This window comes from Physeter macrocephalus, chromosome 11 (genome assembly GCF_002837175.3).
Source record: "Physeter macrocephalus isolate SW-GA chromosome 11, ASM283717v5, whole genome shotgun sequence".
NCBI classification, from domain to species: domain Eukaryota; kingdom Metazoa; phylum Chordata; class Mammalia; order Artiodactyla; family Physeteridae; genus Physeter; species Physeter macrocephalus.
Genome location: NC_041224.1, coordinates 42,359,494 through 42,377,101, shown reverse-complemented (window position 1 = coordinate 42,377,101; position 17,608 = coordinate 42,359,494). Strand labels below are relative to the sequence as shown.

Below are 17,608 nucleotides of genomic sequence, written 5' to 3'. Positions count from 1 at the left end.
GACCGGGGCACGAACCCGTGTCCCCTGCATCGGCAGGCAGACTCTCAACGACTGCGCCACCAGGGAAGCCCATGGAATATTATAATTTTTATATTGCATTCTATTAGTGACTAGGAAGGAATAACTTAGTTTTTTTTAAATTTTACTTTTATTTATTGTGAAGGTTTATTCAGTACATGTAGTGTTTTCCACATTCTCAAAGTATATTTGTGTTGTTTGTTCTCAGCACTGCCTGTTGTGAACAAAGCAAAACCAACTTTCCCCTGAATTTATCAGAAAAAAATCACGCCCTGCTTTGGTTAGAGCAGAAGTTGTCCATTTTTATGTGTGATCCTTTGAAATTGAGTTATTTATTATTTATTTTAGAATAGTTTTTTTAATATATGTGTGTGTGTGTATATATATATATTTATTTCTGGCTGTGTTGGGTCTTTGTTGCTGCGCGCGGGCTTTCTCTGGTTACAGCGAGCGGGAGCTACTCTTCGTTGCAGCGCGCGGGCTTCTCATTGTGGTAGTTTGTCTTGTTGTGGAGCACCAGCTCTAGGCGCACGGGCTTCAGTAATTGTGGCACATGGTCTCAGTAGTTGTGGCTCGCGAGCTCTAGAGCGCAGGCTCAGTAGTTGTGGTGCACGGGCTTAGTTGCTCCATGGCATGTGGGATCTTCCCAGACCAGGGCTCGAAACTGTGTCCCCTGCATTGGCAGGCAGAGTCTCAAACACTGCGCCACCAGGGAAGCCCTACTCTTTTTTAAAATAAATTTTATTTATTTAATTTTTTTGCACCTGGACAGAGACTTGAACCCTGGGCCCTCAGATTAAAAGTTCCATCTGCTTCTTATGTAACTTTGTAAATTTGTAAATATAACATAAAACTTTTTTTTCATATATTGAATCTCCATCTTATGAACATTCTTATTACATTATTATTCTTACACATGATGCTGTGTGAAATTGGAAAATACAAAATTGCCTGTAATCCTAGCATCCAGAGATAAAATGTTAAGCTGGGGGTCATTCTCGTTTTGTTTTATAAACATACGTTTTCCTCCCCATGCAACACTGGGATCTGCTCAATACTACCTTTTTTTTTTTTTAACATCTTTATTGGAGTATAATTGCTTTACAATGTTGTGTTAGTTTTTGCTGTATAACAAAGTGAATCACCTATATGTATACATAAATCCCCATATCCCCTCCCTCTTGCACCTCCCTCCCACCCTCCCTATCCCACCCCTATAGGTGGTCACAGAGCACTGAGCTGATCTCCCTGTGCTATGCAGCTGCTTCCCCCTAGCTATTTTACATTTGGTAGTGTATATATCTCAGTGCTACTCTCTCACTTCATCCCAGCTTACCCTTCCCCGTCCCCGTGTCCTCAAGTCCATTCTCTATGTCTGCATCTTTATTCCTGTCCTGCCCCTAGGTTCTTCAGAGCCATTTTATTTTTTATTTTTTGGTTCCATATATATGTGTTAGCATACGGTATTCGTTTTTCTCTTTCTGACTGACTTCACTCTGTATGACAGACTCTAGGTCCATCCACCTCACTACAAATAACTCAATTTTGTTTCTTTTTATGGCTAAGTAATAATCTGTTGTATATATGTGCCACATCTTCTTTATCCATTCATCTGTCGATGGACACTTAGATTGCTTCCATGTCCTGGCTATTGTAAATAATGCTGCAATGAACATGTGGTGCATGCTTCTTTTTGAATTACGGTTTTCTCAGGGTATACGCCCAGTAGTGGGATTGCTGGGTCATATGGTAGTTCTATTTTTAGTTTTCTAAGGAACCTCCGTACTATTCTCCATAGTGGCTGCATCAATTTACATTTCCACCAACAGTGCAAGAGGGTTCCCTTTTCTCCACACCCTCTCCAGCGTTTATTGTTTCTAGAGTTTTTGATAATGGCCATTCTGACCGGTGTGAGGTGATACCTCATTGTAGTTTTGATTTGCATTTCTCTAATGATCAGTGATGTTGAACATCCTTTCATGTGTTTGTCGGCAGTCTGTATATCTTCTTTGGAGAAATGTCTATTTAGGTCTTTTGCCCATTTTTGGATTGGGCTGTTTGTTTTTTTGGTATTGAGCTGCATGAGCTGCTTGTATATTTTGGAGATTAATTATTTGTCAGTTGCTTCATTTGCAAATATTTTCTCCCATTCTGAGGGTTGTCTTTTTGTTTTGTTTATGGTTTCCTTTGCTGTGCAAAAGCTTTTAAGTTTCATTAGGTCCCATTTGTTTATTTTTGTTTTTATTTCCTTTATCTAGGAGGTGAGTCAAAAAAGATCTTGCTGTGATTTATGTCATAGCGTGTTCTGCCTGTGTTTTCCTCTAAGAGTTTTATTTATGGGACTCTGCACTTCCTGGACTTGATTTCCACTATTTTATCTTCCTCGTCACTTGTCTGTTTTTCTGCCTCAGTTATTCTGCTATTGATTCCTTCTAAAGAATTTTTTATTTCATTTATTGTGTTGTTCATCATTGTTTGTTTGCTCTTCAGTTCTTCTAGGTCCTTGCTAAATGTTTCTTGTATTTTCTCCATTCTATTTCCAAGATTTTGGATATCTTTACTATCATTACTCTGAATTATTTTTCAGGTAGACTGCCTATTTGCTCTTCGTTTGTTTGGTCTGGTGGGTTTTTATCTTGCTCCTTCATCTGCTGCATATTTCTCTGTCTTCTCATTTTGTTTAACTTACTGTGTTTGGGGTCTCCTTTTCGCAGGCTGTAGCTTCATAGTTCCTATTGTTTTTGGTGTCTGCCCCCAGTGGGTAAGGTTGGTTCAGTGGCTTGTGTAGGCTTCCTGGTGGAGGAGACTGGTGCCTGTGTTTTGGTGGATGGGGCTGGATCTTGTCTTTCTGGTGGACAGGGCCGCATCCAGTGGTGTGTTTTTGGGTGTCTGTGAACTTAGAATGATTTTAGGCAGCCTCTCTGCTAATGGGTGGGGCTGTGTTCCTGTTTTGCTAGTTGTTTGGCATGGGGCATCCAGCACTGGAGTTTGCTGGCCAGTGGGTGGAGCTGGGTCTTAGCGATGAGATCGAGGTCTCTGCGAGAGCTCTCGCTGATTGATATTACATGGGGCTGGGAGGTCTCCAGTGGTCCAATGCCCTGAACTCGGTTCTCCCACCTCAGAGGCTCAGGCCTGACACCAGGCCGGAGCACCAAGACCCTGTCAGCTACACAGCATTGCGTTGACTGGCGCTCCATCACCGTGACCGTGGCAGGCAAGGTTTGTGGGCACGACTTTAGCTACCTGGGAAAAGCTCTGATGTGACATCAGAACTTATTTCTGCAACTATCTGGAAAAATCCATACTTGACTTTTTCCCATCTTCTCCAGCTGTAGAATATCTGCCCTCCAAGCAGCACATAACCTAAACAATGAGATGTTTGCCTCAGTTGTTTCCCAGAAACTTGGAGTCAGCTGTGTCCTCAATACTATTTTGTAACATGATTATCTCATGAGCATATGGTAGAATATATCTGGTATTACCACATATGCAAAGAATCCCTGAACTAAAAGATGACCTTGCCAAGTACTACTTAATACGATGGTACTAGGTCCATGAATTTGAATCTGTTCTTTGTGCCCAGTGTAGTTGTTCATCTAGTCCTGCCTGTTATCCACATGAGACTAATTTTGTGTCCTGAACTATCTTGACTAGGCAGTGGAAAAGTGCACGTTATCAAGGGCTTCTCTCTAATGCACTACTGAGCTCAGGAAAAATTCCCTTAACAGAAACATTAAGTAATTTCCGATATTTGGGGACAATAGGAAATTGTGAGAAAGTGGTTGGAATTGGAGTTTTTCTTTTTGTTTGGAGGTTGTGTTATCCCTTAATCATTTTATCTTTTTAAAAATTATTTTGTTTGTTTTTTTAAACTAAACATGTTAGAAGATATTAAATATAGTTCCCTGTGCTATACTGTAGGTCCTTGTTGTTTATCTATTTTATACGTAGTAGTGTGTATCTGTTAATCCCAAATTCCCAATTGATCCCTCCCCCCGGCATTGTTTTTTTTTTTTTAAAAAAAGACTTAACCACCTCCTGCACTGATTATAGTTAATACTGTATTTTTAATTACGTAAAAAACGGAGGGCTATGAGATATGCATGCAGGTAAGGTTATATGTACTGTGGCAAACAGCAAAAAACATCTTCTTTGAACCCTTCTCTCCCCTTGCCTATTTCTTGCTTTCCATTTTCTTCCAAAATGGACGAGTTAGGAAAGCGGAGATAGTGAAGTTTGTTTTTTAATTTAAAAGGTGAGATAGCTATTAAATGTTTATCAGTTGACTTAATTTTCGTGGATAGCTCCTCGTATTAGCCTGTTAGTCAGCAATTTGTAATACTTACATTTTTTCCACATATAAACTCTTACTTTATCTTATTTTATAGCCTACTCTAGTATGTATTTAGTAAGTTCAGCCTATAGGTAGTATTATAATTTGATGATATTGAATACTGGCATGTGATCAAGTATTTAGAAGGAGAATTCTCCATTGGGGTGACTTAGTCCTTTGCTTTGCTTTTTCTATGCAGATAGATACATTATTTTGCACCCATTTGGCCCTTGGGGTCTTTATCTTATCTAAGTTATTTCCTCCCTCCTAATATCACTGTATTGTGATGGTTGAATTAAATTTTAAGTGCTTTGAGCTCCTTGGAGATAGATAATACTAAATATTTGGTCCTTATGCTAGCGAGGGAAAAGTCCCATGTAAATGTGTTGTCAATCAGGATTCGGTGCTCGTGGGTTGTGAAGTGCTAGAATAGGTCTTCATGGTAGGCTTAATAGGAGCTGGTTGCCACTAGAGAATATTTCTTGCACTATTTTTTTTTTTTTTTTTTTTTTGGCGGTACGCGGGCCTCTCACTGTTGTGGCCTCTCCCGTTGCAGAGCACAGGCTCCCGACGCGCAGGTTTAGCGGCCATGGCTCACAGGCCTAGCTGCTCTACGGCATGTGGGATCTTCCCGGACCGGGGTACGAACCTGTGTCCCCTGCATCGGCAGGCGGACTCTCACCCACTGCGCCACCAGGGAAGCCCCTCTTGCACTATTTAAGAAAAAAAAATTTTTTTAATTAATTAATTAATTTATTTATTTATTTTTGGCTGTGTTGGGTCTTCGTTTCTGTGTGAGGGCTTTCTCTAGTTGGGGCAAGCGGGGGCCACTCTTCATCGTGGTGTGCAGGCCTCTCAGTATCGTGGCTTCTCTTGTTGTGGAGCACAGGCTCCAGACACGCAGGCTTAGTAGTTGTGGCTCATGGGCCTAGTTGCTCCCCGGCTTGTGAGATCTTACCAGACCAAGGCTCGAACCCATGTCCCTTGCATTGGCAGGCAGATTCTCAACCACTGCGCCACCAGGGAAGCCCTCTGCACTATTAAGTAGATGAAGGAAACCTGTGCTTTATCAAACAGCTATAGTGGGTCCTGATTACATCCCAGAGGGGGGGGAAATTGTGTGTGTTTGTTTGTTTTGTTGACAAATTAAGTCTTTGGGAATAGCTCACATCTCTCGTAGTATCCCTTTTCTTTCCTGGCGAGTTTCCCATTTCCTAACTTTTCTTTCCTCATACTTTACTTTTCTGCCTCTTTTCTTGGTGTTATTTCCTGGTTTAATGGACTCTTCTTCCTGCTGCTCCTGACTTTCCCTCTGCAGCTAGCCCCCACTTGGCACCTGTCCTCTTTTACCCTCCAGGATTTTTCAGACATTCTTTCACTTACCGAGTTGTCAGCTACAAATTATTTTTCTCTGTGTATATTTGCATTTTTTCTAATTGGAATCTCATTTTTAATGAGACTGTTTGCACTTGACTGTTTTTGGTGTTGCAGCACCTCGCAATTTAGTTTTATCTGCAGATGATTTAGTGTGTAGTGAGCCAGGTTCTGCCTTAGAATCTAAGTGGATATTAGTCAGTAGGAGTTAAAGCTATTTTTCTTCTTTCTAGTGTAGCTGTTAACCCAAACTCACTTGAGTTAATTTTAAGATAGTCTTTATCAACTGTAAAATGTACTTGCTTTCAGTTAAATTTTAAGATTGCTAGAAGCCTCATGGTTCTTTAGTAGAATTAAATTAATAATTATCTGATCGAGTAGGATGATGTTTCTATAGACCCTGGCTTGTAAAAGTAGTGCATGTTTGTTGGAGAAAAAAAATGAGAAGCTAAAGGTCAGCTAAAAAAAGCCATAGAGGGGCTTCCCTGGTGGCGCAGTGGTTGAGAGTCCACCTGCCAATGCAGGGGACATGGGTTCGTGCCCTGGTCCAGGAGGATCCCACATGCCACGGAGCGGCTGGGCCCGTGGGCCATGGCCGCTGAGCCTTTGCGTCCGGAGCCTGTGCTATTAACATTCTTACACCTAAAAAAATGAACAGTCATTCCTTTGTATCATTAAGTTTCCAATCTTTGTTCAAATTTCCAATTGCGTCTTAACTTTTTTTAACAATTTGTTTGAATCCAGATTCAAAGAAGGTCCTCAATTGCAGTTGGTTGATATGGCTTTATAATGTCTTTTATTTAAATCTGTAAATTCCTTCTCTAACTTTCTTTGTCCCTTGCAATTTATTGGTTGAAGAAACTGGGTCATTCTGTAGTTTCCCACAGTCTTCGTTTGGCAGATTATATCCAAACTAAGTAGTTTAATGTGTTCCTTTGCACTTTGTATTTCCAAAATATTGGTGGTTTTTGTTTATTTTAATATAAAAATGAGATTATACTGTACATGCTATTTTGTAATATTTTTTCACTTAATAAAATTTGTATGATCTTCTGATGTCATTAAATTTTCTTCTGTATCATTGGCCTTAATGCTTGCGTAGATTTCAACTCCAGTTAGACTTTGTTTGCTTCCAGTTTTTCCCTATTGTAAACAATATAGCTATGAACATCCTTTTAGCTAAATAAATAATTATTTTGATATTGGGAATGATGATAAAATGCCACAGTTCCACAGGAATTTTCAGTTAACATGAACAAATTTTGTACTTTAAAATGGCATGAAGGTATTTGGTGACTTGGGTTTCCCTTACTCTTTTAAGGCAAAATGGACATATCAAGTTTTTGACCAAAGGTGATAATAATGCTGTTGATGACCGAGGCCTCTATAAACAAGGACAACATTGGCTAGAGAAAAAAGATGTCGTGGGGAGAGCGAGGGGGTAAGTATAGAGGGGAGATTTACTGAAACATTGGCTCTCTCGATCATATTGTCTGATCATACACAATTGAATATAATGGTTTGGTCCTGGTTTGGCCAAATCACCTTGTGTCCTTTGAAAAAGTATGCTTCTTAAAATGCATCTGAAACTTCAGGTTTACTGCTCCAGAAGGGAGGATATGGGGTGCTATAAAAGAACAGAATATTAGTGATGAGGATGAATTAGAGTGACAATTTAAAAAATTCATTTGTCTGTGTAATTCATTTCAGAAATGTTATTGGGCACCTTCCATGTACTCTGACGTCTAATACTGTGCTAGGCTCTGGGGATCCAGAGCAGTATTAATCCTGCTTCTTGAAACTTACATTTCTTAAGTGTTTACTGAGTCAGCAACTTAAAGTGTTCATCTAGATTAATTTCATCATGTTGATTTATTCCATATTGTTTTATTTCTAGTTTTGAAATTATTGAGGTCAAATGAAATTTAAAAGTTATATTAAGCCTGTTTATTTCAGATTTTATCAGGAGAACAGATCAGTGAAGGACAGGAATTGTAAGTTACTGGTATGAGGAAGTATGGGATTATTACTACCTTCATGTTATTAATACTATTAACAATAACTCACATTTATTAGGGCTTACTCTATGCCAGAGACTCATTCTAAGTGCTTTCTTTACAAGTATTACCTCATTTTAACCTCAGAACAACCCTAATATTTCCATTCTACAGATGAGGAAACACAGACATGTTAGGTTGTTTATCTAAGGTCACACTGATGATGATAAGTGTCTGGCTGACTCCAGAGCCCACCCCTTTTAACCATTGTAGCAAAATTACTGGTATAACACTTCTGAGATGAGTAGCTGCTTGTTCTCACTCTTTAGATGCCACATGGCACTCTTATTCACTGTCAGAACATCTGCTCCTTCTAACCTAGGACAGACACTGTGGATTCAGTGATTCCACTAGCAAACAGTGAAACAGTGGAACTGAGGAACTGTGTTCCCATAAAGAAATAAATTCAAGTTACTAAGTAAAAGCTGCCTCAGTTACAGCAGAAGAGATGTTCAGTTTGGGGCCAGAGAGATCGGATCAGAAAAAGCACCAATGTGTTTTGTCTTCGGCAGACCTGGTTTTTTGTGCACACCTCTAGTTCAAGGGAACTTGATTTCCTATGATGGAGCTAAACATACTTTTATAATTCAAATTAGATTGTCAGTGCTTCTGAGAAGTGATAGTCCCCATTTCCCTCAGTTCCCAAGGTGCTGCTAATATCAGCCTCTTAGAGTCTTTTTGCTTTTCCTTTAATTGCAAATGTACAGATTCTTGTAGAAACATAAGGAAATAACAGTCATCAAAAAGCAAAGTCGGGGCTTCCCTGGTGGCGCAGTGGTTGCGCGTCCGCCTGCCGATGCAGGGGAACCGGGTTCGCGCCCCGGTCTGGGAGGATCCCACATGCCGCGGAGCGGCTGGGCCCGTGAGCCGTGGCCGCTGAGCCTGCGCGTCCGGAGCCTGTGCTCCGCAACGGGAGAGGCCACAACAGTGAGAGGCCCGCGTACCACACACAAAAAAAAAAAGCAAAGTCGGGGGCTTCCTTGGTGGCGCACTGGTCGAGAGTCCGCCTGCAGGGGACACAGGTTCGTTCCCCGGTCCGGGAGGATCCCACATGCCACGGAGCGGCTGGGCCTGTGAGCCATGGCCGCTGAGCCTGCGCGTCCGGAGCCTGTGCTCTGCAACGGGAGAGGCCACAACAGTGAGAGGCCCGCGTACCACAAAAAAAAAAAAAAAAAAAAAAAAAGCAAAGTCACTTCTTTCCTTTCAGTTCCTCCATAAATTTTTAAGTTTTTGGTTTGTGTTCTTTTAGCCGATATGTGTAAAGATGCAGATCTTAATGTATAAGTGTGTATACATAAACACATTTTGTATATGGGGAGAGAATGGTCACACTGCTTATAACCTCTTTTTTATCCTCCAATGTTATTAGTATCTATAAATCAAAAGATTTATTTCCATATCATCATTTTCAAATCTGTATGCTACTTCACTGTGTGGAAAGACTATATTTTTATTTAGCCAGTCTCCTATTGTCAGATGCCTTTGATTGTGAACAGTGTTATGATGAGCATCCCTGTTACATATATCTCAGTGCCTCTGCCCAATCATTTTTCACAGTAAATTCTTATACTTGGAATGACCTGGTGAAACATAAGCATATTTTAAGGCTTTGGACAAATTTTGCTGTACAGTTTTATTTGTACTTCTCCCAGAGGGTCCCTTTATCTGGATCTTGATTCTTAGGTGTTTAGTGCAGCTCTGTCTGCTCATTCTGGCCCCCTGTTTGGGTAAAAACATGCATCATCCTATGGAAGGGTGGAGGAACCAGGCTTTCTTTTCAAGTAACTTGCCTTTCTAGAGAATTTTTTAAAAGTCCCAAACTATGTACAGTGTTATTTCTAAAATCCCAACATTGAAAGTTATAGGCCTTTTTCTGGCTGTTAATTTAAAAAATGTTATAATCTGGTACTCTCTGAATTAAATAACTTTCCATGAAGTATAAACATCTGAGACATGAACAGCAGGAGCACAGAATCTAACTGTACAAATTCACTTTCCATTGATTATGTCACCACTTACCTTGACACATAATGAGGCACATCACCTCCTTTTGTGAAAATTGTGTTTATAAAATGCTAAACTATATTTCAGAGTCAGACTGTACCCAAACCTTGGAAACTTTTTTTTCAGACAGCTGCACACTAAAAAATTTTACACTGAAGCCTAAAGCCCTAAATAAAAACAAGTTTAAACAATTTTTTATTGAAATATAATTCACATATATTAGGATATAAAATTTACCCTTTTAAAGTGTACAGTACAGCGAGTTTTATTATATTCACAAAGTTGTAAAACCATCACCACTGTTTAATTCCAGAACATTTCCTCACCCCAAAAAGAGAACTTGGTGCTGATTTGCAGTCACTCCGCATCCCCTTCTCCCTTCAGCCCCTGGCAACCACTAATCTACTTCCTGTCTCTATGGATTGCCTGTTCTGGACATTTTATATAAACAGAATCTTACAATATGTGGTCTTACAATATGTCCGGCTTCTTTCACCTAGCATAATGTTTTCAAGGTTCATTCATGTTATAGCATGTAATAGAACACTTTTAGAAAGTGAAACTAATACTGAACCAACTAAGAATAAGGGAGATTCTTTCTAAATTCAGGTAGTTGAAAAACACAAGAGAACCTGTTAGTCAAAGACGGGTAGAAAGCAACAGGAAAAAAGGATGAAAGCCTGGCAGAAGATCAGGGAATAGAGAAATATTGACAGCGAAAAGAAGAATAAAAATAAAGGAAGAAGCAGAGTAATTGAGCTCTCTGTTGACTGAAATCAGTTTTATGGAGGAGGCTTTTATTTATTTATTTTTTTTTTTTGTCTGCGCCTGGTCTTAGTTGTGGCACACGGGATCTTTGTTGCCACGTGCGGGATCTTTAGTTGTGGCATTCTAACTCTTAGTTGCAGCATGCATGTGGCATCCAGTTCCCTGACCAGGGATCAAACCCAGGCCCCCTGCATTGGGAGCATGGAGTTTTAGCCACTGGACCACCAGGGAAGTCCTGGAGGAGTCTTTTAAAATGTACTTTTTACTTAGCTTGAAACAGACCATTCCGGGATAGAAACAATGATCCTTTTTAAGGCAGCTACTGGGGTCCAAACTTCCCAGACGTAGATCCCTTTTGACATCTGACAGATTATTTTCACCCAGAGCATCAGCAGATAGTTCTTACTTCTGAGGCTCCTTTCTTAGCAGCACCTTTGATCCCAAGAACTCCCAGGGACATGTATTTACCCCTACTGTACCTACTAGATGTTAACTTGCCACAGGCTGGTGTTGAGGTTGGCTTTGTGGATGGCATTTGTTTTGCTTATTTTAAACCTCTGCTTATTATCAACTCTGCTTTAGCAGAGTTTATCTGAACTCAGTAGGAAAAAAGTGCAACTGATTTGAATTTAAGATGACTGATGATAGCAGCATTATGCACTTGATTAGCAACTCTTGACTGTCTCTGTCCATGGAGGAAAACAGTAGTATAGGTAATTAAATCTTTTGACTTTGGACTGCCTGTCATATTCTGGCAACCTTATGTTTTGCTTCTATTACTCCTAAAGATCAAGTTGCTTCTATTTCACACTTATGGTGGTCAAGGAAAAACCACCTTGGGGGGGGAAATGTTTCCATGGATAACCCATAAGCAGACTATGTGATCATTGTGGTTCTTTGAGCATAGATATCATTGTATGGAGGTAACAGTGAAAGTCTCTACCCATGAGCATGGCTGCTGATTGATCATCAGGCCAGAATTAGCAGTCTGATGTTGTTTTATTTATTTAAAAAAAAATTTTTTTTAAGATTTTTATTTTATTATTCTTGGCTGCGTTGGGTCTTCATTGCTATGTGTGGGCCTTCTCTAGTTGCGGTGAGCAGGGGCTACTCTTCGTTGCGGTGTGCAGGCTTCCCACTGCAGTGGCTTCTCGTTGCGGAGCATGGGCTCCAGGTGCACGGGCTTCAGTAGTTGTGGCACACAGGCTCAGTAGTTGTGGCTTGTGGGCTCTAGAGCATAGGCTCAGTAGTTGTGGCATACGGGCTTAGTTGCTCCACGGCATGCGGGATCTTCCCAGACCAGGGCTTGAACCTGTGTCCCACTGCATTGGCAGGTGGATTCTTAACCACTGTGCCACCAGGGAAGCCCCTGATGTTGTTTTAATAGAAGTCACAGATGCTTTTATAGGTTTTAGTCTGCATTTTACTGTAAGGCATTTGCCTTTGTGTTCTTAAATTTAGATGATTTTCCTTCTGAAAGACTGGAAACTGTTGCTTTTATGAAGATGTTATAAGTGAGACAAAAGAAATAGAGTTGTTGCATTAAAAAGAAAAAATATGTGTATTAAAAATATAGAAAACCTTTATCTACTCTCCTAGAGCTTAGCTAGGCCATTCTGTAGTGACTGTTACTTTTCAGCTCTTAGAGGTCCCAGGGGTTGAAACTAAAGCATGGGCCCTAAAAGGGGATATGATTTGTCACCACATGCCTGTTCCATACATCTTGTTTGCTAGAACTGTGCTTCTTGTACTTTAATGTGCAGAAGCGTCATTTGGGCCCGACCTTCCAGAGGTGCTCTGACTCAGTAAATCTGGGAAGATAGAGCAATCTGCACTTTTTAAAATTTTTATTTATTTATTTATCTTTGGCTGCGTTAGGTCTTAGTTGCTGCACGCGGGCTTTCTCTAGTTGCGGCAAGCGGGGGCTACTCTTCGTTGCGGTGCACGGGCTTCTCTTTGTGGTGGCTTCTGTTGTTGCGGAGCACGGGCTCTAGGAGTGTGGGCTTCAGTAGTTGTGTCTCGCTGGCACTAGAGCGCAGGTTCAGTATTTGTGGCGCACAGGCTTAGTTGCTCTGCGGCATGTGGGATCTTCCCGGACCAGGGCTCAAACCCGTGTCCCCTGCATTGGCAGGCGGATTCTTAACCACTATGCCACCGGGCAAGTCCGCAATCTGCATTTTTAATGAGCTGTCCAAATGATTCTCACAATGGAGGTGTAGGTTTTAAGAAACATCAATTTATGCAAATGGGAGTTTGGGGATGGGGAGAGAGAGATGAGTCTGGGTAGTGCTGCCAGGGGGAGAGAGGCAGGATGGGGTGAGGACAGGAGACGGGAAGTAAGAGGAGCTCTTAAAAGGAAGTAAAATGCACCAAAGGCAAAACTTCTGTTTTTCAAGATTGCCTAAGCCTCTGATGGTTAGAGGTGTTACATAGGAGGTAATTTCTGTTTGTGTACCTTTGGTGTGTACAAAGGTTGTGGGTGCCCTGAATAAAAGTATCTGGGATATTTTAAAGTATGCAAAGGTCAACCTCCCTTCTCTAGGACAGGCTCTAGGATGGTATCACCCAGTCCACTCTGGAATCCAACAGTAGAAGAGGAAGAGAAAAAAGAAAGTTGTACATTTCTAACTGCTATTTCCTCCCACATCTCTCTCTGCCCCGAATTCTTATGATGTTGAAGGGTCTTTCGTTTTGAGGGGAGAATTGAAGTCCCGGGAGGAAGTGAGATCCCCAAGGGAAAGAGAAAAGAAGAGACCTGGATATTCCAGCATTCAATCAGGCAGTATTTACTGGATGCCTGCTATGTGCCAAGTGTCAAGTTTAGCCTTGAAGATACAGTGGGGAAGAGATTGGCACTGTTTCTGCCTTTATAGAGCTTAGAGTCTAGTAGGGGAGAGAGACACTATCCAGCTAGTTAGGCAACTAATTCTGTAATTAAACTCATGATGAAGACTTCAAAGGAAATATATGAGGTGATATGAGATTATTTAACAAGTGGTTTTACCTAGTTTGAGGGGACAAACTTTAGTGACAAGAGGAAAGCAAGAGCTAGTGAAAAAACAAAGGTGTAGTAACCAAGAGGTAGGTAGAGAAAGAGACTGGTATGTTACAGAAACCAAGGAGAAAGATTTCAAGGGCAAGGTTCTGGTCATCAAAGTCAAGTGCTGCAGAGATGAAAAGGAAGATAGGAGCTGAGACTGGTCTTCTGCATACAGTGATTTAAATTGTTCTAGAAGAAGTTTCAGGATTAAGAGAGCCAAAGCCAGATTACAGGTGGTTAAAAAATGAGAGGGTCGGGGCTTCCCTGGTGGCGCAGTGGTTGAGAGTCCGCCTGCCGATGCACGGGATGCGGGTTCGTGCCCCGGAGCGGGAGGGCCGCGGAGCCATGGCCGCTGGGCCTGCGTGTCCGGAGCCTGTGCTCCGCAAAGGGAGAGGCCACAACGGTGAGCGGCCTGCGTACTGCAAAAAAAAAAAAAAAAAAAAAAGAGAGAGGGTGGTGAAATCTTAAGTACTATAATAGAGCTGTACACTCACTTTTTGGACACTTAACATGAAGTACCTTGTAATGTTCTGGCTGTGTTTGCCTTGTCTCCCCAACTAGATTGACAGCTCTCCACAGGTTATAACAACAAACCCAACCCCTAACACTGAATCAGCATGTAGCATTAGAGTCACCAACTAGAGGTCAGAGACCTCAGATCTGGTACTGGTTCCACCATGTACCTTGTGCATGAGCAACTGTTTCCTCATCTATAAAATGGCTGTACCCCTAACTTCCCTATCACATGGGCTGTTGAAAGGGTCTAATAGGACAGTATATACAAATGGATTTTGTGAGCTGAAAATTAGTATTCTATGGAAGATATTGAGAATGTTCAGTAAATGACAACAGCTACTTAGAAAGTTCTGTGATGATCAGTTTTTTGTTTGTTTGTTTAGATTCGTTCCTTATATTGGGATTGTGACGATCCTCATGAATGACTATCCTAAATTTAAGGTAAGATCCTGTACTATATGTTTCATTAATTTTGGAAACCGTTAAATGGATTACAGTTAAAAGATGGGAGACCAGTTGGATAGTTTAGTGATTTATCATGGTCACAAAGGCCAGTTTGTTAATTAACTCTGAGGATTTGTGAACTTTTAAAAGCTTCTCTGACTCGTGGTTCTGTGTTTGTTTTCTAGTATGCAGTACTATTTTTGCTGGGTTTATTTGTGCTGGTCCATCGTGAGTAAGAAGTCTGCCTTGCTGTTCCTGGAAGATGCTGTACTTTTTGTTCCTGAATGTTTGGAGTAGATATCAATCTGTGGTTGGTGGAATGGAGAACACATGTTGGCGCTTCTTGGTAGCACCGGTTTGCATTAGTTTATGTTTCCACGCCAGAGTACGTGTGGGCGGGTGCATGTGCACCACAGCTTGCACTCGAGGGGACTTTCAATCACAGAATTTCATATGTTGTCATTGTCACACTTTCGCATTTTTGTACATCAGTGAATTTTTTATATTAAAAGGTTGAGCCAAAGCCCCCAGTGTTTGTATTTTGAAGCCAAGCTTCACTTCTAAAGTGCCTACAGAGTTCTGTAAATGAAAATGCAGCTCTGCACGAGTTTGAAACTGTCATTTCTCCTTATAATGGGAATGGCATATACTGAGGTGGTCGTCGTCTTAACTTTTCAAAATTTTAAATAAAAGACTTTGCATATCGAAACCCCTTATCCCTGACTTTGTTTGTTGGGAAAGCTTTTGATATTTGCTTTCCTGTGCTGGTTCTTAGCACCCTTGGGGAGAATACAGGCTTTGATGTGAACAATTATTCAGCCAAGAAGGTTGTCCTGATACTAACAACTGGTTTTTGTTTGTTTTGTTTTTGTTTTTGTGACGCAAAAGTAGCCATTGATATTCGTAAGAAATCTCTTAGTCATAAAATTGATTCTTCATTAGGGGGTCTCAGATGTGTATAAACCCAGCTGGTTGCCAAGAGGTTCAGAAAATCTCACTTTGCTGTAGACTCATAACCTTTTCTACACTTGAGACGTTCTCAGCTCTTTCTACAAGATGGTAGTGAGTAGTAACATCTGGGGAGGCATGAGGAAGGTGCTGGAGGGCAAGTGTGCTACTTGTTTTCTTTAGACTCTAATTTGCCTGAACCTGTTCTTGTAGGTGACTGACTTTGCTTTTCTCTAATGCAGACTTAAAGAAGGGAAGGTTTAAAGTAGTAAAGGCAAAGCCCACCTGTGTTTTTTTCTTTTAATATTGAGACAGGGAAATAGGGAGCATGGGGTAACTCAATGTGTTTAAAGCACAAAATACTCTTAATCCTTTCTGTTCTCTTTTTGTATTAGTGTGAAATCTCAAAGTAAGCAAAATGTTGGGCTAAATGAATGGTTTCTATTATTTGTTCAACTGAGGTGGAAATCAGCCCGTACTTTCATGCTAATGGAATGAGAATAGGGACAGTTAATCTTTTTAAACCCTCCCCTGTAGAGATGGGCCATCCTAAATCCATTATCCAGGCTTTAGCCTTCAAACTTTGGATATGGGCTCTTAATGATATCAACAGAGTATGAAACTTGGCAAATTATTGCTGACTGGTGCTTCTTGAACCTGTCTTTGAGGCCTGTATCGTGCTTATGTTTTCTCATGAGCCAAGGAGAGTGCTGAAATGCCCCCCACTCCCACCTCCGTGTGTGGCCGAAAACTGCTGCTTCCTCCATTTTCCCCTCCTAGTAACCTGCAGATGACAGGGTTAATTATTCAGCCTAAATGGTGCCCTGGCTGTTTTTGTACCAGCCTTTCAGAGACTTCTCTGGGGGAGAAGCAGTGTGTGTTCTGTTGGCAAAGGTTGGGATCCCAAAGTTCTTTGTGATCCTAGCTTGCCAGAGGGTAAACATCCTTGTGCTTGTATCCTCCGCTGTCCAGATTTCTCCTCCTGTTACACTTGTTGGGAGAGAAATGTTAATATTTTCCTCACTTGCATATTTTCACACCCAGTTTTGTAAAATTACTGTTTTTCCTCCTTTGCTGGATGCTCTAGTTTGAAGCAACAGCTAAATTCTCTGAAAAGTAACCAGATCATTTAAAAATATTTCAATCACTCTAATAGCCAAAAATAAAAAGATTATTTGTGGAGAGAGGTACTGTGTTCCCAGTTTTTATTTTGTCTAGTTTAGTGCTAAAACATAAGACTTAAAACTGGGAGATTTTATTAGTAAATATAATGTGGTGTCTGTGGGTTGTTTTTTTTTTTCCGGCCATGCCAAGCGGCTTGTGGCATCTTAGTTCCCAACCAGGGATTGAACCTGTGCCCCTGCAGTGGAAGTGCGGAGTTTTAACCACTGGACTGCCGGGGAAGTCCCAGTAAATATAATGTATTTCAGAGCTCTTAGGAAATGTAAGAAATGCCAGAGATGTTTAATTTGGTGTTTTAATGGAATTATAAGCTCTTTGAGATTTCACAGGGCAAGTGGGAAGTTAGGAGGGTTTAACCATTGTGAGTGAAGGGAATGGAAGAGGATGAGAATTGATAAAACTTCAAATGAGAACATAATAATGGGATTCTCTGTTGGCTGTTAGTCATCCACTCTCATTAGTCTCTACAGCTTATCTCCAAGTGCCTGTCCTCAGTTATATTCTCTCTGTTCCCACTGGACACTTCCAGTTGATTGTCCAATCTTTAAACTTAAGCTCATAGCAGTTCCTGCAAGCTTCCCCTCCAAATTTCCACTTTCCTTTGAAGGAGTATTCACCTAGATTTTTTTCATTTTCTTACCATATTTAGTCACTTAAAAGCCAACATCTACCCCTGTCATTCCATTCTCATTGCCATCCCCCGAATCCAGAAACATACTCAGGGGCTCCCTGTTGCTTGTGTGTCTTTATGTCCCAGTTTTCCTGTAACATGGCAGTCTGTACCTATTTTAGATCATTTCCACCTGTTAGTTCATTTTACTACTCCTTTCACCTTTAAAAAGTATCTCTTTTTGGACCATAAATTTTGTATTTACCCTACATATTACCTACGTTTGAAGTTCAAACTTTGAATTCAGCTAACAT

General features: G+C 40.9%; 1 protein-coding gene across 4 annotated transcripts in view; it reads left to right on the top strand.

Moving 5' to 3' along the window:
• SEC11A (SEC11 homolog A, signal peptidase complex subunit) overlaps positions 1-15,263 on the top strand; it is a 51,990-nt gene extending 36,727 nt beyond the window's left edge. For 2 of the 4 annotated variants that reach the window (XM_024117244.3, XM_028495203.2), the window contains 3 exons: positions 7,047-7,166; positions 14,494-14,551; positions 14,740-15,263. In XM_024117244.3, the coding sequence (XP_023973012.1) occupies positions 7,047-7,166; positions 14,494-14,551; positions 14,740-14,790 (229 nt within the window). In that variant the 3' untranslated portion in view covers positions 14,791-15,263. Of the gene's footprint in view, positions 1-7,046; positions 7,167-7,681; positions 7,731-14,493; positions 14,552-14,739 lie in introns of all 4 variants that reach the window. The other 2 variants (XM_028495201.2, XM_028495202.2) reach the window with 2 other exon arrangements.
• The last annotated feature ends 2,345 nt before the right edge of the window (positions 15,264-17,608 follow it).